This window comes from the organism of the source record quoted next, unplaced genomic scaffold (genome assembly GCF_019419815.1).
Source record: "Pyrus x bretschneideri cultivar Hongxiangsu unplaced genomic scaffold, Pyrus_bretschneideri_v1 Contig8, whole genome shotgun sequence".
Taxonomy (NCBI): Eukaryota; Viridiplantae; Streptophyta; class Magnoliopsida; order Rosales; family Rosaceae; genus Pyrus; species Pyrus x bretschneideri.
This window is the reverse complement of record NW_025999820.1, coordinates 8,103,997-8,125,608: the sequence shown is the minus strand read 5'-3', so window position 1 is coordinate 8,125,608 and position 21,612 is coordinate 8,103,997. Positions and strand designations below refer to the sequence as shown.

General features: G+C 35.9%; 2 protein-coding genes across 3 annotated transcripts; both read left to right on the top strand.

Annotated features, from left to right (window-relative positions):
- Window positions 1-211: 211 nt before the first annotated feature.
- LOC125473199 lies at window positions 212-6,891 on the top strand. 2 transcript variants are annotated; one of them, XM_048575686.1, is made up of 18 exons: window positions 212-367; window positions 2,687-2,722; window positions 3,168-3,246; window positions 3,345-3,432; window positions 3,527-3,561; window positions 3,645-3,723; window positions 3,804-3,856; window positions 4,359-4,471; window positions 4,554-4,643; window positions 4,832-4,894; window positions 5,121-5,161; window positions 5,241-5,293; window positions 5,394-5,490; window positions 5,605-5,645; window positions 5,766-5,871; window positions 5,958-6,016; window positions 6,354-6,472; window positions 6,563-6,891. In XM_048575686.1, exons 1-18 carry the CDS (start codon window positions 340-342, stop codon window positions 6,661-6,663), a joined length of 1,281 nt encoding a protein of 426 aa, XP_048431643.1. In that variant the 5' UTR covers window positions 212-339; the 3' UTR covers window positions 6,664-6,891. The 2 variants fall into 2 exon arrangements, with proteins under 2 accessions (XP_048431643.1, XP_048431642.1); XM_048575685.1 differs by having other exon boundaries at window positions 3,512-3,561.
- A 176-nt stretch (window positions 6,892-7,067) lies between these two features.
- LOC125473204 lies at window positions 7,068-9,365 on the top strand. The gene is made up of 2 exons (XM_048575697.1): window positions 7,068-8,023; window positions 8,476-9,365. The coding sequence occupies exons 1-2, from the start codon at window positions 7,976-7,978 to the stop codon at window positions 9,277-9,279; spliced, it is 852 nt and encodes a 283-aa protein (XP_048431654.1). The 5' UTR covers window positions 7,068-7,975; the 3' UTR covers window positions 9,280-9,365.
- The last annotated feature ends 12,247 nt before the right edge of the window (window positions 9,366-21,612 follow it).

Genomic DNA, 21,612 nt, shown 5'->3' with positions numbered 1-21,612 from the left:
CAGAAAACATTTATACTTTTGGAACATGAAATCAATTTAACAAAAAAAATACTTTCGCTTATTTTAAAAACACTGTCTCCCCAAAAAAAATTGTAGAAAGAGAGGGGTCGAAATAGAGTTTTCTCTAAATAATAAAATTTGGAGCCTCTCCCTCTCTCTCTCTCTCCCAAAAAAAAAAAACAAAAAAGAATTAAAAAAAAAAACAAAATAAATATTTCATAGGTGCGTTGGCTAAAACATCGTTTGGGGTTTTGGTTGCAACAAACTGAATCAAAGAGAGAGAGTAGAAATGACCCGAAAACAAACCGGTATGAATGTTGTCTGAAAGTTGGGGTCGTCATGGATTCATCGATGGCTGCCGGCGAAGGTATCATCATTCACGATTTTCACCGTTTCTTTTTGTGTTTTGATATCATGGATTCGTTGGTAATGTTAGAAGCTGGTGTTCGTTCTATGAATCTTTCGTCTGTCTGAGTCTGATGATAAAATTTAGGGCTTTTAATTTTCAAGGAACCATAAAACTTGTAGCTTTTTATTTTCTATTGACAGGAACCCTAATTTTCTCTTTGAATATTAGGGGTAGTGTGAGAAATTTGTGGGTTTATTTTTCAATTTTCAGGAACCCTAAAAACTTTGGGTTTTCTTCGTCAGTTCAGAGAAATCCCAAGTTTTTATTTATTTATAGAAAACCCTGAAAATTGGGGTTTTCTTTTTCAATTGGCAAACACCCCGAATTAGCAACCCTAACAAATTGATAAAGAAAACCCTTAATTTTTACCGAGAGCAAAGTTCTGTAATACAACCACAATTTCTAAGGGTAACCGTGACACTGAAAAAGAAAACTTGGGGTCTGTGTTAGTTGAAAAAGGAATGCATGTCATAAACATTTATAAGTTCCGGTTTGAAATTTTCCGGATTCAGAAGTTTCGGTTTAGGCTTGAAATTTGCTGTTATCTGAGTCAATTTTAATTACATGCCTGATTTCACGATTTCAACCCGTGATTTGTTAGCTGCAGTAACAAAGTCCATCTCTTTGGATTAAACATGAATGCCATGCTATTCAGTTTTGCGTATGGTATGGCAAAAAATAGTTGAAAAGTAATAAAATGTGGTTACATTTGGAGCACACATTATATCTCTAACTTGCTATATATTTGGTGACCAGTTTTTTGACTCATCCGATCCATCTCTTTTTATTTTGCTTTTTCAATCTTCAATTTGTTAGCTGCAGTAACAAAGTCCATCTCTTTGGATTAAACATGAATGCCATGCTATTCAGTTTTGCGTATGGTATGGCAAAAAATAGTTGAAAAGTAATAAAATGTGGTTACATTTGGAGCACACATTATATCTCTAACCTGCTATATATTTGGTGACCAGTTTTTTGACTCATCCGATCCATCTCTTTTTATTTTGCTTTTTCAATCTTCAATTTGATGGGTCAGAAATATAGACAGTAACAAATTCCTTCTTTAGATGGATATTTCGGATAGTTTGTTCTTTCTTAAAGGAAAGTGGACCCTCAGTTTTGATCTTATGGATGTGAGGCTGAACGAGGTTAATGTGACTTAAAATTTTCAGTTGTTCAATACGTTGAATTTTCTTTGTTTTTCTTGCTACCCTAAATGGTTGTATGCTTTGGTGCTCATTTATGATAAATTTGCTCTGTTGTTCTTGTTCTTTAATTGTATGTTTTGGATTCTTGATTTGACTTCCATGGTGACTTACTACAATGTTCTTTTGCATATTTATAAGTTTGGTGAGAAGTATGAGACTGGAAATATGAGAATTAAGAGAGAAATTGAGAAACATTAAAATACAGTGCAGGCTTCTAATTGGAATTTTTTAGTCGGGAATAGCCCAAAAACAGATTTGTTCCCCGATATTAAACCCTTAAGAACGTGTTCATCTTTTATGATTTGTGCTGAAGAATTCTTTCCCCATTTGATTGATATTTGACCCTCTGTTGTTTTTCAATTCTCAACAATCAATTCTTCAATTACCAAACCTTTATTGATTCCTTTAAGTTTTTGGTGTTCTGTTTCTTTGTGAAATAGTTCAACATTAATGTTTTCTTGTCATACTTGTGTTTGATGTCGCTAGTTAATTAATTTTTGGGTGGGTTTGTTTGTTTTATTTTTGTTGTGGCCCGTGTGTGTTTTTGGGTTTTTTTTTTGGGGGGGGGGGGGGGGGGAGCGATACTATAGTTTGGCAATGGCCATGTGCCTTTTTGGGTTTTTCTAAGATTCAGTGATGATTTTTGGATGTTTGATTTTTCAACCAGAATCACTGAGCTTTGGCTCTTTTGGGGTTGGGGTTGTTTTTTAAAAATAATAATCGTAAACAGAAAGTGGGACTTTTATGCTTCTATTTAGTGTATCCAAAATTTTCCGCTTGATGGTCAAACTATGGAGGTTTTAAAATAACAACCTTTTATTCGACCGAGTCTAAATATTTCTGTTTTTTTCTTCATGCTAAAACATAAACGGCATGTGTAGTCATTTCTCTTCTTTGTGATAAGATGGTTTTCTGTAAATCAAAAAGTTATTATAACTTTTATAGATGAATGGTTGACTGTGATTATGGTTTATAATGGGAAGGGAGTTTTGTGCCATAATTGTATTTAAAGCTGTTTTTAATCTCTGATTAAGATAAGTTATTATGTTTTGTCATTTGAAATTTGCAGAGAACAGCGGTAGTAGGAGTTTTGAAAATCCTCAAGGTTTGTTGATTTTTTTCCTTCTCTTTTCTGGTTAACAGTTTATGCAATTTTGGTATTTCGTCCTTGTCGAAGGCCCATGTGGTTTCTTATGGTTGATTTTAAAATTTCATTGGTGGAAAGGTTGACAGTAATTATGGTTTATTTTGGAAATTGGTTATGGGGGTTGTTAGTGGCACTCCAAAATGGTCATCCTGCATTCCTCTAACTCTAAGTAAAGATTTGTCATTTTTTCTACACGAGGAGTGCAAGATGAATTTTTGTGGAGAGCCAATAACAGCACCCTTGGCTATTAGTTTAGGTCTTGATTTCTTTCCAATTATCTGTTTTCTTTTTATGTTTTTGGACTAGAATATTTTAGGAACTAATCAAGTATAAGCGAGCAATAGAAATATGTTAGCTGTAAGAATATCACTTAATTAATTATATTCATATATTCACTCCCTAGACATTGGGAGGTGGCTACTGCAGGCGTTGAAGGAGAATGCTACTGCAAGGAGTGCCATTCCTGACTTGGAAGAGAAAAAGTTCGTGGCAATACCCTTGTGTTATAATTTTCTTCATTTGTATCGCTACAATGGGACAAGATTTTCAATGTTTTATTATGTTTGTTATATATGTCCAGAAATTCGTCACATGGAAAGAGGAAAACAGTATGCAAGGCCTTTACAAAGCCCATTTATTTTTTAGACCCATGGAATAATAGGAATTTGGTAAGAGTTTCACTGAATCAATAAGTTTGTGTTTTACGCACTCAGTGTAGACTGTATTCTAATTTGTCTCTCCTTGCAGGTGATTATGGAGAAGGCTCCAGGAATAGTTGATCCTGCCATGAACATTAGGTAGGTTGTTGCCAATTCACTTAAGTATCTTGAATTGTATCTAAACAATGCAATTTTCATTTATGCTTTTGATATATGTTCAGGAATCCAATGAGAAAATTCAAGCACCTTGCTAGCTTAGATGCTGTGAAATTAAGGGAGATGCGTCCAGATTATATACCGGTAACAATCCGAAGCATCAAACATTTTACTAGCAATCCATTTGGTGAATGCACTCTATTCTAATTTGAGTTTCCATGAAGGTGATCATGGAGAAGGATGCAAGGAGTGACGTTCCTGACGTTGACATGAGGAGGTTAGTTGATTTGCATTGATGTAATGAATTAGGATTGTTCCCTTTTCATTTATGCTTTTGATTATTATCCGAAATCTGTCTGGATATAGGAAAGAAAAAAATGAGATATATGTGAAAAAGCCCAACACTTGTTTTGTTCTTATTAATGTGTGTAAGTAATCTATATGGACCCAGAGGTTTTGGTCATGTGTATCGTTAACATTTTACCAAAATAATTGAGTTGGGTACTTTAGTGGAAGTTCGAGGGCTGGTTCTGGTTGTAATGATTTGCCTGGATTGGTTACCCAAGTATGGAAGCCTTCCTACCCAGTAATTTTCATAAGCATATCAGTATATAAGAAAACCTACTTGTTACTACAAAGTACAGACACAAACTCTCAAGATCATTTGTACCCCTAGCTTGGTTTTATCTTTTTCATTTATTTCTTTTTAGATTGTCTAAAATGAGGTGGTCTCACGTGGTTTTATTTTTGATTTTTTTTTTTATTTTTTCTGACTGCAGATGTCATGTCTATGATGGTACCCCTCTTAGGGAATTTGTTCATTTTCTTCGGGGGCACATCCACTCTAAAAAACCTATATTTGTCTTTTTCAAGAACACTAAGCCTCCCAACAGTGAGTTGCAACTCATTTTGGCTTCAAGCATAATTTTTTGTTCCTGGAGTTGTAATTGTAAATAGTTTGTCCTATGGTACAGGTGCCTTGATGTCTGCCATCCATGAGGAAAACAAGGATGAAGATGGTTTTCTTTATGTGACCTACAGTGGAGAAAAAAGTTACATAAATGGTGTGTTGTTAAATTTTCTGCTTCGAGATATGATGGCCTCTATAGTTTGATTGTTAGTTCAAAGTTTCACAAATGTAGGGTTGATATTATTGATGCTTTATTTTGGAAGAAATTTTATTTCTATACTTGAGATTTAAGTTGTTAGTTAGTTTGTGCGGTTGTGATGTTTATTGTTTGAAATTTTGCAGAGCACAGCCGTGGTGGGAGTTTTGACTTGGGCGAAAGTTCTTATAAGCAAGAAAATCATCTAGGTATGTTTTTTAAACTTTCTGGTTAATTGTATTGCTTGTGCAATACCCATGTGCGTATTTTAGTATTTCGTCTTGGTAGATGGCTCTCACTAAGGAATAATTCCAAATTTTATAGATTCAGATAGCGTAGTGATCATTTGGTGTATTTTGTAAATGATAATGACTGCTCAGCCATGTTTATCTTCTCATCTGTCTTTTTCTGATGTTTTTGGTCTAAAATATTCAGAAAGCATGCAAGCAGAACAGAACAATCCAGACCCGATACCAGTAAGAGTTTCAGCGAATCAGATACGTTCACTTCCTTGTCAGTGGCATGTGCTCTAGTCTGATTTGTGCCGTTGTGCAGATGATTGTTGAGAAAGCTGCTGAAAAGAGTGACATGCCTGACATTCAAGAGAAGTTTGTTGCCAATGACTTTGTAGCCCAATTGTCTTAATTTTTATTGCTACATTGGAAGAACATGCTTCAGTTTTCACATACGGCTTTAATATTTTTTCAGAAGGTTGGCAGAGAAAAGAAGGAAAAGAGCCTACGTGGACATAATGAGAAATGCGTTTGTGTATTTAGAACCTTGGAATTTGAGATCATACAAGATGGTAGGAACATCTCTCTTCATTATATTTACGTCATAATTATCATATTTACTTCCAAAGCTTTCAGTGGATACATTGTTCTAATTTGGGCCTCCATGCATGTGATTGCGGGAGAAGGCTTTGTCTTCCAGTCCTAGCATGAGCGAGAACACGAGGAAGTCAGTTGCAAGTTCTCTCTTTTGCTTTAATTGTCTTGATTTGTATGCTATTTATGGATATAAGATTGCTATTTATTTGTTTAATTTTTGTTTTCATTTATGGTTTTGATGTACGTTCAGGTTCTATTTAGAGAGGTACAAGCAGTTATATGGTAATCTTTCAGAAGAACAACGCACTTGCACGGACGCTAGACAGTTGAGGGAGAAGCGTGCAGATTATATACCAGTAAGACTTTCGCTGCATAAAATGTGTTTACGTCCTATGCACTTGGTGGATGTACTCTGTTTTAATTTGATGAGATTCACACGCAGGTGAGTGTGGAGAAGGATCCAAGGGCAGACAGTGACGTTCCTGACATTGATGTAAAAAAGTGTGTTTGCAATTCCCTTTTGCTTTAATTATTTTGATGTGTATTGCTATAGTTGAATGGGATTGTTCATGGTGTTGTTGAGACGTGGAAGTGCCTTGGTCCTTGTTCATTGTATGAAATAAAGTTCAATGCTTGTTACTGTCGCCATGGTTATATAATTACAAGTTACAACGTGCATGAATTGGTTACCAAGTAGCGAAAGATTCCACCAAGTAGTGTTCATAGTCCATATTAGCTATAAGATCTGCCGTCCAAGTTCCTTTCTTGTCATAGCTTCGTTTTAAACGAAAAGGGTTCTCAATTTGTTCGGTTTGCTTACTATTTCTTGTCGTTGCAGATACCATGTCCCCCGTCAGAAAACTCTTGGAGAATTTGTTGATTTGATTCAGATGGATATTGCGGTCAGTAAAACATTCCATGTGCGTGTCTTCTGCAAGAACACTGAACTTCCTGCCGGTGAGTGAGTTTGTAACTCGCTTTTATTTTTGGCATATTGTCTTTGTTCCAGAGTTGTGGAGGTTATAATTCTTTGAATGAATATCACAGGTGCCTCGATGTCTGCAATTGACGACGAATTTAAAGATGGAGATGGATTTCTTCGGTTGACGTATATCGGAGAAGAGAGAGCATGTCAATCTGCCAGTTAACTGTTTTAGGGAAGGATTTGGCAGTTAGTTTGTTTTTGTGAATGGTGATTTATGTGACCATCTGATTGGGCATGTTTGTTTGTTTGTTTTCTTCACTATCTAATTGGGCTCAACGGCCTCTCGCGATGTCAAACTCGTCATTCATAAGAGTATAATTTCGTACCTAACACTTGTGAGAGAAAGGAGAGCTTATAATAAAAATAATACTCTACTAAATTACCGGAGTAATTAGAATCCCTTGTAGTTTTTCTAACTTGTTTAGACTTGACATTTGTTTTTTGTACAAAACTTGATTAAGATGCTTTGACCACTTCACAATTCAATAATTATTTCTTTATTTAATATATATCCACTTAAATTAGCTAACAACTAATTTCCAATTCTAGAAATTCTAAATTCTCTAGAATTGTAAATTAGTGGCTTATTTGTTACTCAGTATTACAGTCTGATGATATTTATTTTTACTTGTAAGTGAAATGACTTAGATTAAAACTCGTGGATGACGAATTCGATATCAAATTAAGTCGTTCATTGTGTAGCCTAACCGAACTCCTCCCTCCTTTTAGTGTAAAATATATCACTATACTAAAAAAATTTGTGGCTTATTTTTGTCATTATCTTTAATTGGTCACTTTCTTCATTAAAAAAAGTTTATAAGAAACTTCATTAATCTATTTAAATTTGACGTATAGTTATATAAAAAAAATGGTATTTAAAACTTATGGGTACATTTGAAAATAAACATACCAACTTTTAGTACGTTTAGATTCTAAATGTACCGTGAAACAAAATGTATCAGAAATTCAAATGTGCCATAAAATCGAAAGCACCCATATTATAGGTTATCAAACATACCAATACAATCAAACATACCTTTAATAAAATTATAGAAAAAAATGTTTAATTAAGTTCTTAAAAGAAACAGATGCTTAATCAACAAAATTGTAAAATGGGGCGCCTATTTCAAAACATCCCACCCGATTAAACAAATTCGTAAGCTCCACATTATCCATGATTGTTAGTTATTAATTAAACCAATTTAACCAAAAAAAAAAGAAAGAAAAAGAAGAGACATTTGTCTTGTTACATTATCCTTGACAATCAAAGCATAGCACGTAATAGAATAGATTCTTGCAGCCCATATTTTTCTTTTTGCACACACTTATTTATTACTATCCGTTGATTCTCATTCGATCCAAAGGCCATAAATAAACAAGGTCTGCATTAAAAAAAAAAAAAAGAGTGTAAAAACAACTTCCCAAATGTTATTTGCACCCAAAAGTTGACAGAAACCCCCAAAAGTTGAAAGAAAATGGCGGAATCGAAGCAGGAGGAGCAAGCGCCTTCTTACAAGAAGCAGGTATGGCTTTTACCCAAGTTTGTCGTCAAAAGCTTAGTCCATTACTGCTTAGTGGGAGTAATTTGGTTAAAGACCACGATGAAATTGCAAATAAAAGAAGCGTCTTTCAATATTTTGGGTATTTCTCTTTGTCGTCGTCAATAGCTAGTTTCTTGCTGAACGGGGAATTACAGAGCGTCAAGTTTGGAGTTCCGTTTACAATTTCTCTTTGCTAAATGAACTTCTGGACTATAACAAGCAGTCATGGTACCCATTTTGTTAAATCAGGCGGGATATCTTGGCACTTTTCAGTTTTTAAATCTTGCCCATTTTATCTTTCTTTGTGCGTATCTTGTTTTGTTTTCAATCCCATTATTCCCCCTTTGAATCTCAGATGGAGATGGAGAGGATATCTGAGATATTCAAGATCTTAAGATTATTGTTAGTTAATTGATATATTTCTCAATTTGCAGCTGATGGTGTCTTCAGCTGCAGCCCTTGGTGGTGCAGCTGCCGCGGTGGATATGGATGCTGGTTTGGCAGAGGATGCTGATGCAGACCTTGGTGGTGATGAAGGCGTTGTCATAGACAATGATGACGACGGATCGGAAGCAGACGATGAAGTTGAAGGTGACGTTGGAGACGGCAACAATGACGATGATGGCGGTGGACACGTACAAATCCGAAGGATCACGTACGATTTGGACGTTCCTGTGTCTCGCGTTGATCCACTCGGACAGCCTAATGCTGGTGCATTGCACCAGCTTGTGCTTAATGAGTTGTCCCTCCACCCGCTTCCCGGCATTGATGTCCCTGATGGAGGATATGGTGTCACGTACGTTCTCCAAGCCGGCAATGAACAACAAAGAATGGATCTCCAAGGCTTGCAGAATGTTCAAAATCCTCCCTGGATCAACCTGGCCGGATTTATAGTCTCTGTTGAAGCTAGAGACTTGTTTCTCCCCAAATTCATACCAGTTTCCATGCTTACCCCAAATGGAGATGCACTGCCCATGGGAACATTTGACATCCGTGGTTGCGAGGATGAAGTTGATTTGATGTTAGATGTGGCTCAATTGGTGAATCCCGTTGTTATAGACAACACAGAATATAGGGTTAATTTGCCAAATTATCCAGATTCCATTCTAAATCATGGCGATATTGGTGAAGCATATTGGCCCCTTGTAGTCCAAGGGCTGTTGAGAGTTGTGGTCTTCTTGCCGGTTAACGACGACCACGATGACCCTCCCTCCGATGAGAGCGTAGTTGAGGACTAAGCATTAGGGATTAAAGATTACAAAAGATGTTAAGACTTTCAAGTTTGTAATGATGGATGATATAATAGGATACTGTTTGAGTTCAATGCTTGTAGCTTTTGTTCTTTGAGTTTAAATTTTGTAGTGCGCATCTTATTTGAGAAGTGCCAAGGAGAGGCTCTCAAAGTGAGACTCTTCACGAGAGACTTTTGAGACTTTCAAATACGATTACACAAGCCATTATCTTTGCTAAGTGCCATTACTTCTACTTGAACCTAAACTCCGACGTCAAATAAGAACTTGAAATGAAGGAAATTACCAAATTCCTACCGTCATGCAATGATTCTCATCTAGAACTCTTTTCAATTATAAGTGCATCAAACTATGACTTTGTTACTACGATAAGCTAGTTACATTCCACTTCGCTTGGAAGTGAGATGATTTAGCTTTGATTCTCGTCTTACAAGAATTCAAAAATAAAAGATGGAATTAAAGCTCCGCTTCTCTAAACACTAGAAATTATGAGCCAAATTAAAATAGAAATAGAGAGTAAAAAGAGATGAGAAAGAAAGAGGGGTAGAAATAGAGTGTTTCCTGAGTAATAAAATTTGAAGTTTTCTCCTCCCTCTCTAAAACGAAGTACTAAAAACAAAAAATAATGCTTTATTAGTGTGATGGCTAAACGTCGCCGTTCGAGGTCCTGGTTGCAACTATTTTTCACTTATGACTTTTTTTATTGGCACTTCGTGTATTGTTAAACACCCCCAAAATATAATATTATATGATTCATATGTCTTAATATACAATGATAATTTTGACCTCATAAGGTTTAACAAATATATATATATAAACACACCCTAAGTCACTTTTAATGTGTATATTTCAATATTATTTATCTTCTTCAACTCTAAAAATCATTCCCACCCTCATTTGTTAAATAAAACCCTAATCAATAAAACTACAAGCATATAGATTGAAAAAAAATATTCATAAGAGAAGCTTCACGTTGATGATTGATATTCAACCAATTAATCCCGACTTTTGTCCCCCATTTGTATGTTCCTCTTTGGGAAATTTTCATCTTTGTGGAACTTGTTTCCTTCAATCCAATCAATCTTCCCTACTGTTGGGACACTTTTAGGTCAAGGTGGACTTGGGTTTTGAGAACGTCCTCTTGTCTTCCTTAGTTCGGTTTCGCATCAAGTTCCAGAATATCTTGAAAGAGTTAGCTTATCTTGGGAAATATCCCGGTTAGATCGATCACTCGAAGATTAGCATGATTAAGCAAATAATGGCTTGCTTAAGTGAGATATGATGTGGAAGCTAGAAGTCCATCAGTTTAGCATGAGAGAGAGAGAGAGAGAGAGAGAGAGAGAGAGAGAGTTTGCACGGTTGTATGGTTGTATATTTCAATATTATTTATCTTCTTCAACTCTAAAAACCATTCTTGCCCTCCTTTGTAAAATAAAACCCTAATCAATAAAACTACAAGCATAATTGGAAAAAAAAATATTCATAAGAGAAGCTTCACGTTGATAATTGATATTCAACCAATTAATCCCAACTTTTGTCCCCCATTTGTATATTCCTCTTTGGCAAATTTTCATCTTTCTGGAACTTGATTCCTTTAATCCAATCAATCTTCCCTATTGTTGAGAGACTTTTAGGTCAAGGTGGACTTGGGTTTTGGGAACGTCCTCTTGTCTTCCTTAGTTCGGTTTCGTATCAAGTCCCAAAATATCTCGAAAAAGTTAGCTTGTCTTGGGAAATATCCCGGTTAGATCAATGACTCAAAGATTAGCATGATTAAGCAAATAATGGCTTGCTTAAGTGAGACATGATGTGGAAGCTAGAAGTCCATCAATTTAGCATGAGAGAGAGAGTTTGCATGGTTGTATGGTGTTTTAGGTTGGATAATCTTGGTTTCCTATTGCAGTAACGAAGTTTATGATGGATAGAATACTTGGAGGAAAAGCTATGGAATAACACTAAGGTTGTAGGGGTGTTGCTTTATGGGCTTCCAGTCTTTGTGTTATCCCTTTTCTCTAAGGATTTTGACCTATATTTGCAGTTGAACAATTGCTTCCCAAGGAATCTCTAATTGTGGCTTGGTCCCTTCTCTCCTTTCTCCCTAGTTCTTCTGCCACCATTATTTTGGTGCAAGACGCCTAGGTGCTGCCACCTTATGAAACCTGCATCATGCCTTCTTCCCAATGTGCTGTTTTTCCAAGTTAGTCTTTCACATAGGCTACTTCTGGTAATGCCTCAGGAATTTTATGCGTCAATCTTATACGTGACCCATTAATGCAAGCTTTACTGGCTCTTCATGTGATTCTAAGGTTGAAGGATTTGATTCACTCCTAACTAAGTTGGTTAGCTTGCTAGGTAAATGGGAAATTGGGTTTGGTTCTTTCTTAGGCTTACCCACATAAGCTTCAAGGGTTATAGGCTTGGAAATTTAGGCCCCCCAAGTAGCCCAAAGTCTTCCATAAGATTGACTCCACATAAGCCCAATAAACTTCCGTAACCATCCACACCACAATTCACTTGGCAAACCCCGAGTATCTGACTTGGGCTTATTCTAGCCTGAATAGTAATTAGTGTGATAAAGCTTGGCATGATGAATAGGCACAGGCATGGCATGATTTATACAAGTATCCGGCTTAATTACCATAGTGTGGCATGGTTGTGGATATATTCCTTTCTAGATTTTGTACCTTTGCATGTATTTGGGCTTGGCATGAGGCTCGTATAGCGAATCTCGAGACACGATGGGCTTTGCATGTGACATTTATGGGCCTCAAAACATACCAATTCTTAACCCCTTAATTAGTTGTATAAAGTGGGTTGTTTAACTAAGAGTGGGATGTGCGTTGAGCTTACTTTTAATTGAAAAACAAATATAAGATGTATTACGTAGGTATATTCAACAATATATGAGGTGTTTTTTCGTGGCCATCGAACCGACTAAAATGCAAAATAAAATGAATAATGTCACTAGTTTACTTCAACCAAATCAATGATTATCATGGTAGTACCAAATCATATTATAAATAAATAAATAAATAAATTGAAAGTTGAACACCTAAAAAACCAAGTTGAATAAACCCATTTGGCCCATTAGGAACTTCCAAATGAAGTAACTCCAAATAGGCCCATTAATGTAATAAACGGCGTGTTGTCTTTTTGGATTGACGCGTAAATCGCAATTAATGAGTTGAAGTTGAAGGTGACAACGGTGTCTGTAAAATTTGGAAGGCTGAATATTCATGTCAACTGATTGATTAATTCACAACGATACAATGTACAACAAGAAAATATCAATTCCTTCTTGGAAATGGGTCGATACCTCCAACCCGGGTCCCTTGGACCCGACTCACCATTTGCTCTCTCTTTCTCTTAATTTCTGTTTAAATTTAAATTTAAAATCACTCAATTTCTTATCACAAGAAGCCAATGTACATAAAATAATTATTTTTCTGTGCAAATATTTATGACACTTAGAATAATATCACTGTTGTAAACTTTCCTAGTTAAAGTATGATTGTGTAAATCCTAAATTAGATTGGATTCTAGTTATCCTTTCTTATTACAACTTGTATTCCTTGGGGATGAAAGAATATCTTTATTCTAGTTATCCTTTCTTATTACAACTTGTATTCCTTGGGGATGAAAGAATATCTTTTCTCCATTTACTACTATAAATAAAGGCACTATGTAAGAGGGATAACATACACATTCCCCTACAATTCTACAAACAATTCTACATAGACATCTCTCTTAATTTCTCTTCTCCTTACCGCCAGCCTCCCTCAATCTTGTCAGATAAAACAAACTACAACAATCACGTAATTATTTGACTGTTAACTCGTAAGTTCGTGTAGTCCGGATCAAAAATGCATAAATATAGAATATATTTGTTGATTGATTGACCACAAAAAGTTATATTTGTTTACCTTTCTAACAACCCATTATATTGTTCTATTTCAACATGTGCCATCAAATGTCATGTTTTTTTTTTTTTTTTTTTTTTTTGAAAGATGAAATGTCATGTTTAACCAAATGCAAAGAGAATCATGCAATGTGTTACTAGGCATGATAAACGGGGTTGTATTATCATGTTGGTGGTTTTTTGTATCGCACATATTATCTTAATGATGTTTGTAATGTCGAACTCGTTATTTTAACGGATTTTTAACAATCGATCACATAACAACTTGAGTCGTTAACGTGTCGTATCATTTTATTTTTCGTGTCGGATTAACATGTAGTGTAAGAAATTGTTAAACCTATGTCTGATATTTCGATTTTTAGGGAGGTTGCTTTCGAATTTAAAATTTATTGGTCCTGAAAAAAATATAGCAAGTGGTCCTCAGCTCTTAAGTGTTTACATTATCATCATCCACATCTACCAAAATGTGTTAAATTATTCAGTAACATGCTAGAGTGAAGATGGCAAAAAAAAAAAAAAAAAAAAAAAGGGTGCTTGAGTGGACACATTTTATTTACGACTTTGGAAGGAAATTTGAGAAAGTCAAATTTTACACCATCGAAAGATAAAGGGTATTTGTTCGTGATTCGTTGGTTTAGTAATACTTTGTCTTCGCTTGATTAGTGAACTTATTATATTTGACTCACATATAAAAGGAAGCAGCTGCTGCATTTGTGTTAAGAAAATGTTGGAGGGCAACTTGTTGGAGTTGGAGCCTTTAAACATAGACGGTGTAACTATATATCTCGGTGGATGAGGCCATCACTCTAAGGGAATGACTAACGTATGCCGGACGTAGACGAATCAAGAACATTATGGTGAAGGGAGATTCAAGACTGATTATCCAATCGGTGCAGGGAATCTAGGATGTTCAGTGGAATCATATATACGAAAAATCAAACTTTGTAGCTAACGTCTTGGCACATAATGATCTCACTTTATCTTGCCGTATTTTTTTTTTTAAAGAAAAGTTTGGGCGTGATAACTCTTATGCTCTGTTTAGATGATTTGTCTTCCTTAAATCCTAATTCATCATTCACATCTCCTTTCATTCAGGTATTGTTTGGTATGCAGACGGGACGAGACGGAACGGACGGGACGGGACAGGACGGAACGGAACGGAGCGGGAGCAAAGATGCCCTCGGATGGAAACAAGGAGGAAGAAGAAGGAGATGGAGAGGTTACAATTTTGTGTTCCACGGATGAGGAACGAGTCGTTCCAGAGGGATGAGGCGGAACGAAAATTCACCCAAAACTCGTCTCATGGAACAGCTCGTTCCACCCGTTTTAGGCGCATCAAACGTGGGACGGAACATCTTGTCCCACTCTGTTCCATCCCGTCCCACGTACCAAACGTTACCTCAGAGAAAGCAAAATCATTCAGAGAATCAGAGAAAGGAAACAAGAAAACAAAAAGAACTTAGAAGATGACGTTTCTATGGAAGAAGTAGAGGATTATGTTTTCATATAAGATGTAAAAGAATAATTTTATGTGCGAGTAATTTTAATTTGTCGCCATCGGACAATTGAATTTGCATAGCTCTGTGGTTTTTTATTTGAATTTGCGTACCTCTGTTGGTATGATTTTATATTAAACTTTTGCGTACATTATTATGATAGTATTAGGTTAGGGTGCAACTTGTTTCACATTTTCATATGTGTATTCCTAAAGATGTTTTACTTGAATAAGCTCCATTTTCAATCTTGACCAAACCTATCTTTATTGGATTGCTTACAAGTTACAAGGGGTCTAAGAAATTAAAAGATAATAGGTAAACCACCTTATAAACGGCTCAATCTAAATCTAGCATTTTCCAAGTGGTTGGCAACTCAGGGTTGATCAAATTACACACCACCAGAACATGGGTGAGCCACATTTGCAGAGGCCAGGGGTTCGGGTTCGAGAGAGAGCTCCAGAGTTCTGGAAGCAAATGGAAGACTCTGATTTTTCCCTTCCCATGGTGAACAACAGGTGTACATCAGGCTGAAGATTGGAAGATTAGAAGATATATATATGGAATCCTTTAACAAGAGGGATCCTCATTTTTCAAAAAAAATACAGACACCCTATTGACCGTTAGATTTGGCTTTAATAAAATTCTCTGGTTAAGATTATATGGCCTATGATTTAATCTCAACTACAAAATTTCATTAAAGCTAAATCTAACGGTCAATAGGGTGTTCCCATTTTTTGTGAAAAATGGGAATCCCTCTTGGTAAAGAGCCTGATATATATAATTAAAGGTTATTTTAAGAATAATAGTGGGTGTAAATATAACGTGGATGGGGAAATAAGATAACAGATGGGTCTAGTAGCTCTCTAAAACTAATGGGCACTATTATCTCTTTTGGAAGCAATAAGTTTTTGATAAGGCTGATCTGTTGGCACTAACACTGTAACACACATCTCTTGTTATGTATTGAATTACATGAAGATATCTCTAACAAATAATCTTCAACCATATAAATCAAGTAAAACAAACTAAAGTATTACCTAAGCACTCTCAAAACAAGAAAAAGACAATGACTAACATAATTGGTGTCAACGTTGCAGAAGTAAACGCGTGTGACCGTCATGTGCAAATCACGTATTTCAAATCCGACATTTGCCTCTTTAAAATTGGCACTTTGGACACTTTTGAATGTAAGAAAATTTTTCTACTAAATTTAAATTTTGTGGTAGTTTTCTATACTTGGTTGAAGGTGATTTCAAATTCAATTTACATCATGAAATGACAATATACATTTATAATTAGTTCGTTACCTAATTGAAATATTTCTATTGCGATTATGTTGCATAGACTTAACAAATATGTTAAGGATGAAGAAAAATTTCGGATATCAAACAACTGAGATAACTCACAAATATGGTAGAATTAATTTACAAAAATGAAACGCTCGCAGATAATTCAATTCAAGTTTCAATTTCCACAAGTAATTATTGCTATTAGGTCGGATAAATGAACAAATTTCGAATTAATTCGATGATTAGCAAGGAAAATTCAGAAATTAACTGCCGATTACCGATGGTGAAGTGTCCGATTCTGAGTCCAGGTCGGAGTCGAGGATGATGGCGCCCATGGGGTTGCCTTCACAGCGGCGTCGAGGTCTCTGCAACATAACTACTGGTTCGGGAAGATGACGTGATTTGGCGACGATGACGATGGACTCGTTACTTTTGCAAAAGTAACTGCACATGTGTTGAATGCTTGAATAAGAAAAAAAATGCTTTGCCGTGAATCTTGCTTTGCCTCGCTGCGCACGAAATGTCTAAGTGTGTCGTTTATTTTTATTTTTTTTCGCTCATAATATTTTGTGCTTTTTTTTTTGGTCAAGGCTCCAGAATGAACATTTATTACAAACCAAAAACATAAACTTTACAAACCAAAAACAAACACAAACCAAAGGCCCAAAGCTATCATATGAACAAGCAAAAAATGGGCCAAAGGAAAACAAACAAAAGCACAGCTCAAGCAACAATTTGAGCCCATAACAGAAAAAATAGTCCGAGAAATCGACTGCAGCCACTGCTCCAGCATTCTAGCACGATCTGTCCAATTCCGCTCCTCCAACCTCACATCAGATCTCTAATCGTAACATCCAACTCCAAGCACCACTAGGTACGCAACCTCAATTGAAGACGTGGGATGTTACAGAAGAAATCCAATAACCAGATGAAGAAATCTAGCTGTCAGAAGAAAGAAGCATGTGAGAACCCACGGGCAACATTGTAGATAAAGGCAGACAAAGATGAGAAGGTGGTGGTGTTTGAAACACACGAGCCTGTGCAAGCACTGAAGCTCTACACACGATCTCAGTAAAAATAGATTGATAAGAAATTCAAATTCAAAAATTGTTATCAAGAAATCTGGAAGAAAGATGAAAGACCACTAAACAATGAATTTGAATTCTGATAAAAATTTAAAACGTGGGTAATATATGGAGAACGTGTCAAATCTATAAGAGGATAAAATAGTAATAACAATGCAAAAAAATCAACCTAATCAGAAAAATTGCTGACATGGAATCCTAATCATTGGAGCTAAGTCAAAAAAAACTAAAAATTGGACTAATCCTAATATTGAGCTATAAAATTGGACCTATTTCAAGTTTCCCCTTTATTAAACTAGTATAACCGTTGAGGTTTTAAAAGGTAGTCGTTGATCTATTAAAAATAAGTCAATCATTAGGCTATTAGACAGTCGAACAAATTTTCCATGTAACTTGGATTGTCGCATACGTATTGTAATCGGCCTCTTTTTTTGGGTCCAGTTATCATCATTGGTCGGGCTTGACTCGAGGCTAAATTGATCATTTAAAAACCAATTGCTCTTGTCATTCAGTATTACAGTCTGGTGGTATTCCTTTTCACTTGTAAGTGAGAAGTCATAGATTCGAACCTCGTAGATGGCGAATTCGATACTAAGTTAGGTTGCTCATTATGTGGCTTAACCAAATTTCCTCCCTATTTAGTCTAAATATATTGTCGTACTAAAAAAGAAAAAGGAAAAACAAAAAACCAAAAAAAAAAAAAAAAAAAAAACCAACTGCTCTTTTACCCTAGGTTGGACATGACCCAATAGGCTGTCTCGAGGATTAAATCAATAATTTAAACGTAAAAAATCCAATTATCTTCATTTTTTCTTTTAATGTTAGAAATGTTCCAAGTTTGAATTTTTTTTTTCTCTTATCATAACAAAATATAAACTTTTAAAAAAATTGAAATTGGTAAAGAGCTCCTAGCTTAAATGGCTAGGATAAATTGCACATAAGGTCCTAACTATGAAATTTTGAATTTCAATTGTCACAAAATAAAAATCAATAACTATTCCCCAATTCATAGTATGCAATTTTGAAAAATATAAAATCCTGAATTATCCTAACAAAAAGCACAAATTTGCACACATCTGGTGGCGTCGACCCTAGCTTCGGCTGAGGTTGGTTAGCCGTTTTCCCATTCCTCTCGTTGTCTCATTTTTCTTCATTTGACTACGTTTTCCCTCTATTGTCTATTTTGATTTGCCCTTTTCTTCTCATCCCACATGCGTCATCTTCCTCGTTCATCCTTACTCCTATCTGCAGTCCTGCTTTACTGAGATGGTGTGTAAAGCAGCTTCGATGCTTGCACAGGCTCGGGTGTTTCTAACACCACCACCTTCTCATCTCTATCTGCCTTTACTGACAGTGTTTCCCGTGGGTTCCCACAGGCTTATTTCTTCTAGCAGCTAGATTTCTTCATCTGGTTGTTGGATTTCTTCAATTGAGGCTACGTACCTGGTGGTGCTTAGAGTTGGATGTTACGATCGATAAGCTGACGTGAGGTTGGAGGAGTTGAATTGGACGGATCTTGCTGGAATGTTGTACCGATGGCTGCAGTCGATTTCTCGGACTGTTTTTTCTGTTCTGGGCTCAAACTATTGCTTTGGCCCATTTTTTTACTTGTTCATATGCTAGCTTTGGGCCTTTTGGTTTGAGTTTGTTTTTTTGGTTTGTAAAATTTGTGTTTTTCGTTTGCAATAAATGTTGCTCTCTAGAGCTTTGACCAAAAAAAAAAACACACACACACACACACAATATATTATGAACGAAAATGAAAAAAAAAAAAAAAAAAAAACGACACACTTGGACATTTTGTGCGTAGCTCGACAAAGCAAAATTCACAGCAAAGCGTTTTTTTTTTACTTCGTATTTAAGCATTCAACACCTGTGCGGTTACTTTCGCGAAAGTAACGGAGTCCATAGTCGCCAAATCACGTCATCTTCTTGAACCAGTAGTTATGTTGCAGAGACCTCGACGCCACTGCGAAGGCACCGCCAGGGGCGCCATCGTCCTCCTTCCCCGACCTGGCCTTGGAATCGGACCCTTCACCATCGATAATCGGCAGTTAATTTCTAAATTTTCCTTGCTAATCATCGAATTAATTTGAAATTTGTTCATTTCTCCAACCTAAGAGAAAGAATTACTTGTGGAAATTGAAATTTGAATTGAATTATTTGCGAGCGTTTAATTTCTGTAAATTAATTCTACCATATTTGTGAGTTATCTCAGCTGTTTGATATCTGTGTCGTTATATCTTGGTTAAATTTGAGTTGTTCTTTTTTCTTGGTATTTTTAGAGTCAAGTAGTTGATGGTGTAGAGATTGGATATGAACATTTGACTTTGCACGTGTTGGTTTTTGAAATAAATTCACTGGTGTTAGAACCGCAGCTCGGATTATTTTTGGAATTGACCACTTAAAAGATAACTGCTCTTGTCAGTCAGTACTACGGTCTGGTGGTATTAATCTTGACTTGTTAGTTCGAATCTCGTAGATGACGAATTCAATACCAGATTAGGTTGTCCATTGTGCTGCTTGGCTAAACTTGCCCCTCCCCTTAGTGTAAATATATTGTTGTACTCAAAAGAAAAAAGGAAAAAAAAAAAAAAAACAAACAAATAGCTCCTTTACCCTAGGTTAGATATGACCCAATAGGATGTCTCGAGGATTAAATCACTAATCTAAACTGAAAATTCCAATTCTTTTCATTTTCTCTTTTAATATTAGAAATGTTTCAAGTTTGAATATTTTTTTTTTCCTCTTATAATAACGAAATAAAAACTTAAAAAAAATTGAAATTGGTAGAGAGCTTGTATCTCAAATGGCTGGGATAAATTGCACATGAGGTCCTAAGTATGAAATTTTGAATTTCAATTGTCACAAAATAAAAATCAATAACTATTCCCCAATTCATAGTATGCAATTTAAAAAAAAATATAAAATCCCCGATTATCCTAACAAAAAGCACAAATTTGCACAAATCTGGTGGCGCCGACCCTAGCTTTGGCTGAGGTTGGTTAGCCCTTCTCCCCTTCCGCTTGTCATCTCATTTTCCTTCCTTCAATTGCGTTTTCCCATGCTCTTTATTTCGATTTGCCATTTTCTTCTCATTCCACATGCGTCATCTTCATCGTTCATCCTTACTCCTATATGCAGTCCTGCTTTACTGAGATCGTGTGTAGAGCTTCAGTGCTTGCACAGGCTCGTGTGTTTCAAACACCACCACCTTCTCATCTTTGTCTGCCTTTATCTACAATGTTGCCCGTGGGTTCTCACATGCTTCTTTCTTCTGACAGCTAGATTTCTTCATCTGGTTATTGGATTTCTTCTGTAACATCCCACGTCTTCAATTGAGGTTGCGTACCTGGTGGTGCTTGGAGTTGGATGTTACGATTAGAGATCTGACGTGAGGTTGGAGGAGCGGAATTGGACGGATCGTGCTAGAATGCTGGAGCAATGGCTGCAGTCGATTTCTCGAACTATTTTTTCTGTTATGGGCTCAAATTGTTGCTTGAGCTGTGCTTTTGTTTGTTTTCCTTTAGCCCATTTTTTGCTTGTTCATATGATAGCTTTGGGCCTTTGGTTTGTGTTTGTTTTTGGTTTGTAAAGTTTATGTTTTTGGTTTGTAATAAATGTTCATTCTGGAGCCTTGACCAAAAAAAAAAAGCACAAAATATTATGAGCGAAAAAAAATAAAAATAAACGACACACTTAGACATTTCGTGCGCAGCGAGGCAAAGCAAGATTCACGGCAAAGCATTTTTTTTCTTATTCAAGCATTCAACACATGTGCAGTTACTTTTGCAAAAGTAACGAGTCCATCGTCATCGTCGCCAAATCACGTCATCTTCTCGAACCAGTAGTTATGTTGCAGAGACCTCGACGCCGCTGCGAAGGCAACCCCATGGGCGCCATCATCCTCGACTCCGACCTGGACTCAGAATCGGACACTTCACCATCGGTAATCGGCAGTTAATTTCTGAATTTTCCTTGCTAATCATCGAATTAATTCGAAATTTGTTCATTTATCCAACCTAATAGCAATAATTACTTGTGGAAATTGAAACTTGAATTGAATTATCTGCGAGCGTTTCATTTTTGTAAATTAATTCTACCATATTTGTGAGTTATCTCAGCTGTTTGATATCCGAAATTTTTCTTCATCCTTAACATATTTGTTAAGTCTATGCAACATAATCGCAATAGAAATATTTCAATTAGGTAACGAACTAATTATAAATGTATATTGTCATTTCATGATGTAAATTGAATTTGAAATCACCTTCAACCAAGTATAGAAAACTACCACAAAATTTAAATTTAGTAGAAAACTTTTCTTACATTCAAAAGTGTCCAAAGTGCCAATTTTAAAGAGGCAAATGTCGGATTTGAAATACGTGATTTGCACATGACGGTCACACGCGTTTACTTCTGCAACGTTGACACCAATTATGTTAGTCATTGTCTTTTTCTTGTTTTGAGAGTGCTTAGGTAATACTTTAGTTTGTTTTACTTGATTTATATGGTTGAAGATTATTTGTTAG

What these genes read in the sequence shown, in the direction of transcription:
- LOC125473199 (XM_048575685.1), top strand. Translation starts at nt 340, where the DNA reads ATGGATTCATCGATGGCTGCCGGCGAAG. An exon ending in GAGTTTTGAAAATCCTCAAG is followed by an intron (nt 2,723 to 3,167) that starts GTTTGTTGATTT and finishes TTCACTCCCTAG; the next exon opens with ACATTGGGAGGTGGCTACTG. An exon ending in CCTGACTTGGAAGAGAAAAA is followed by an intron (nt 3,247 to 3,344) that starts GTTCGTGGCAAT and finishes ATATATGTCCAG; the next exon opens with AAATTCGTCACATGGAAAGA.
- LOC125473204 (XM_048575697.1), top strand. Translation starts at nt 7,976, where the DNA reads ATGGCGGAATCGAAGCAGGAGGAGCAAGCGCCTTCTTACAAGAAGCAG. An exon ending in CGCCTTCTTACAAGAAGCAG is followed by an intron (nt 8,024 to 8,475) that starts GTATGGCTTTTA and finishes CTCAATTTGCAG; the next exon opens with CTGATGGTGTCTTCAGCTGC.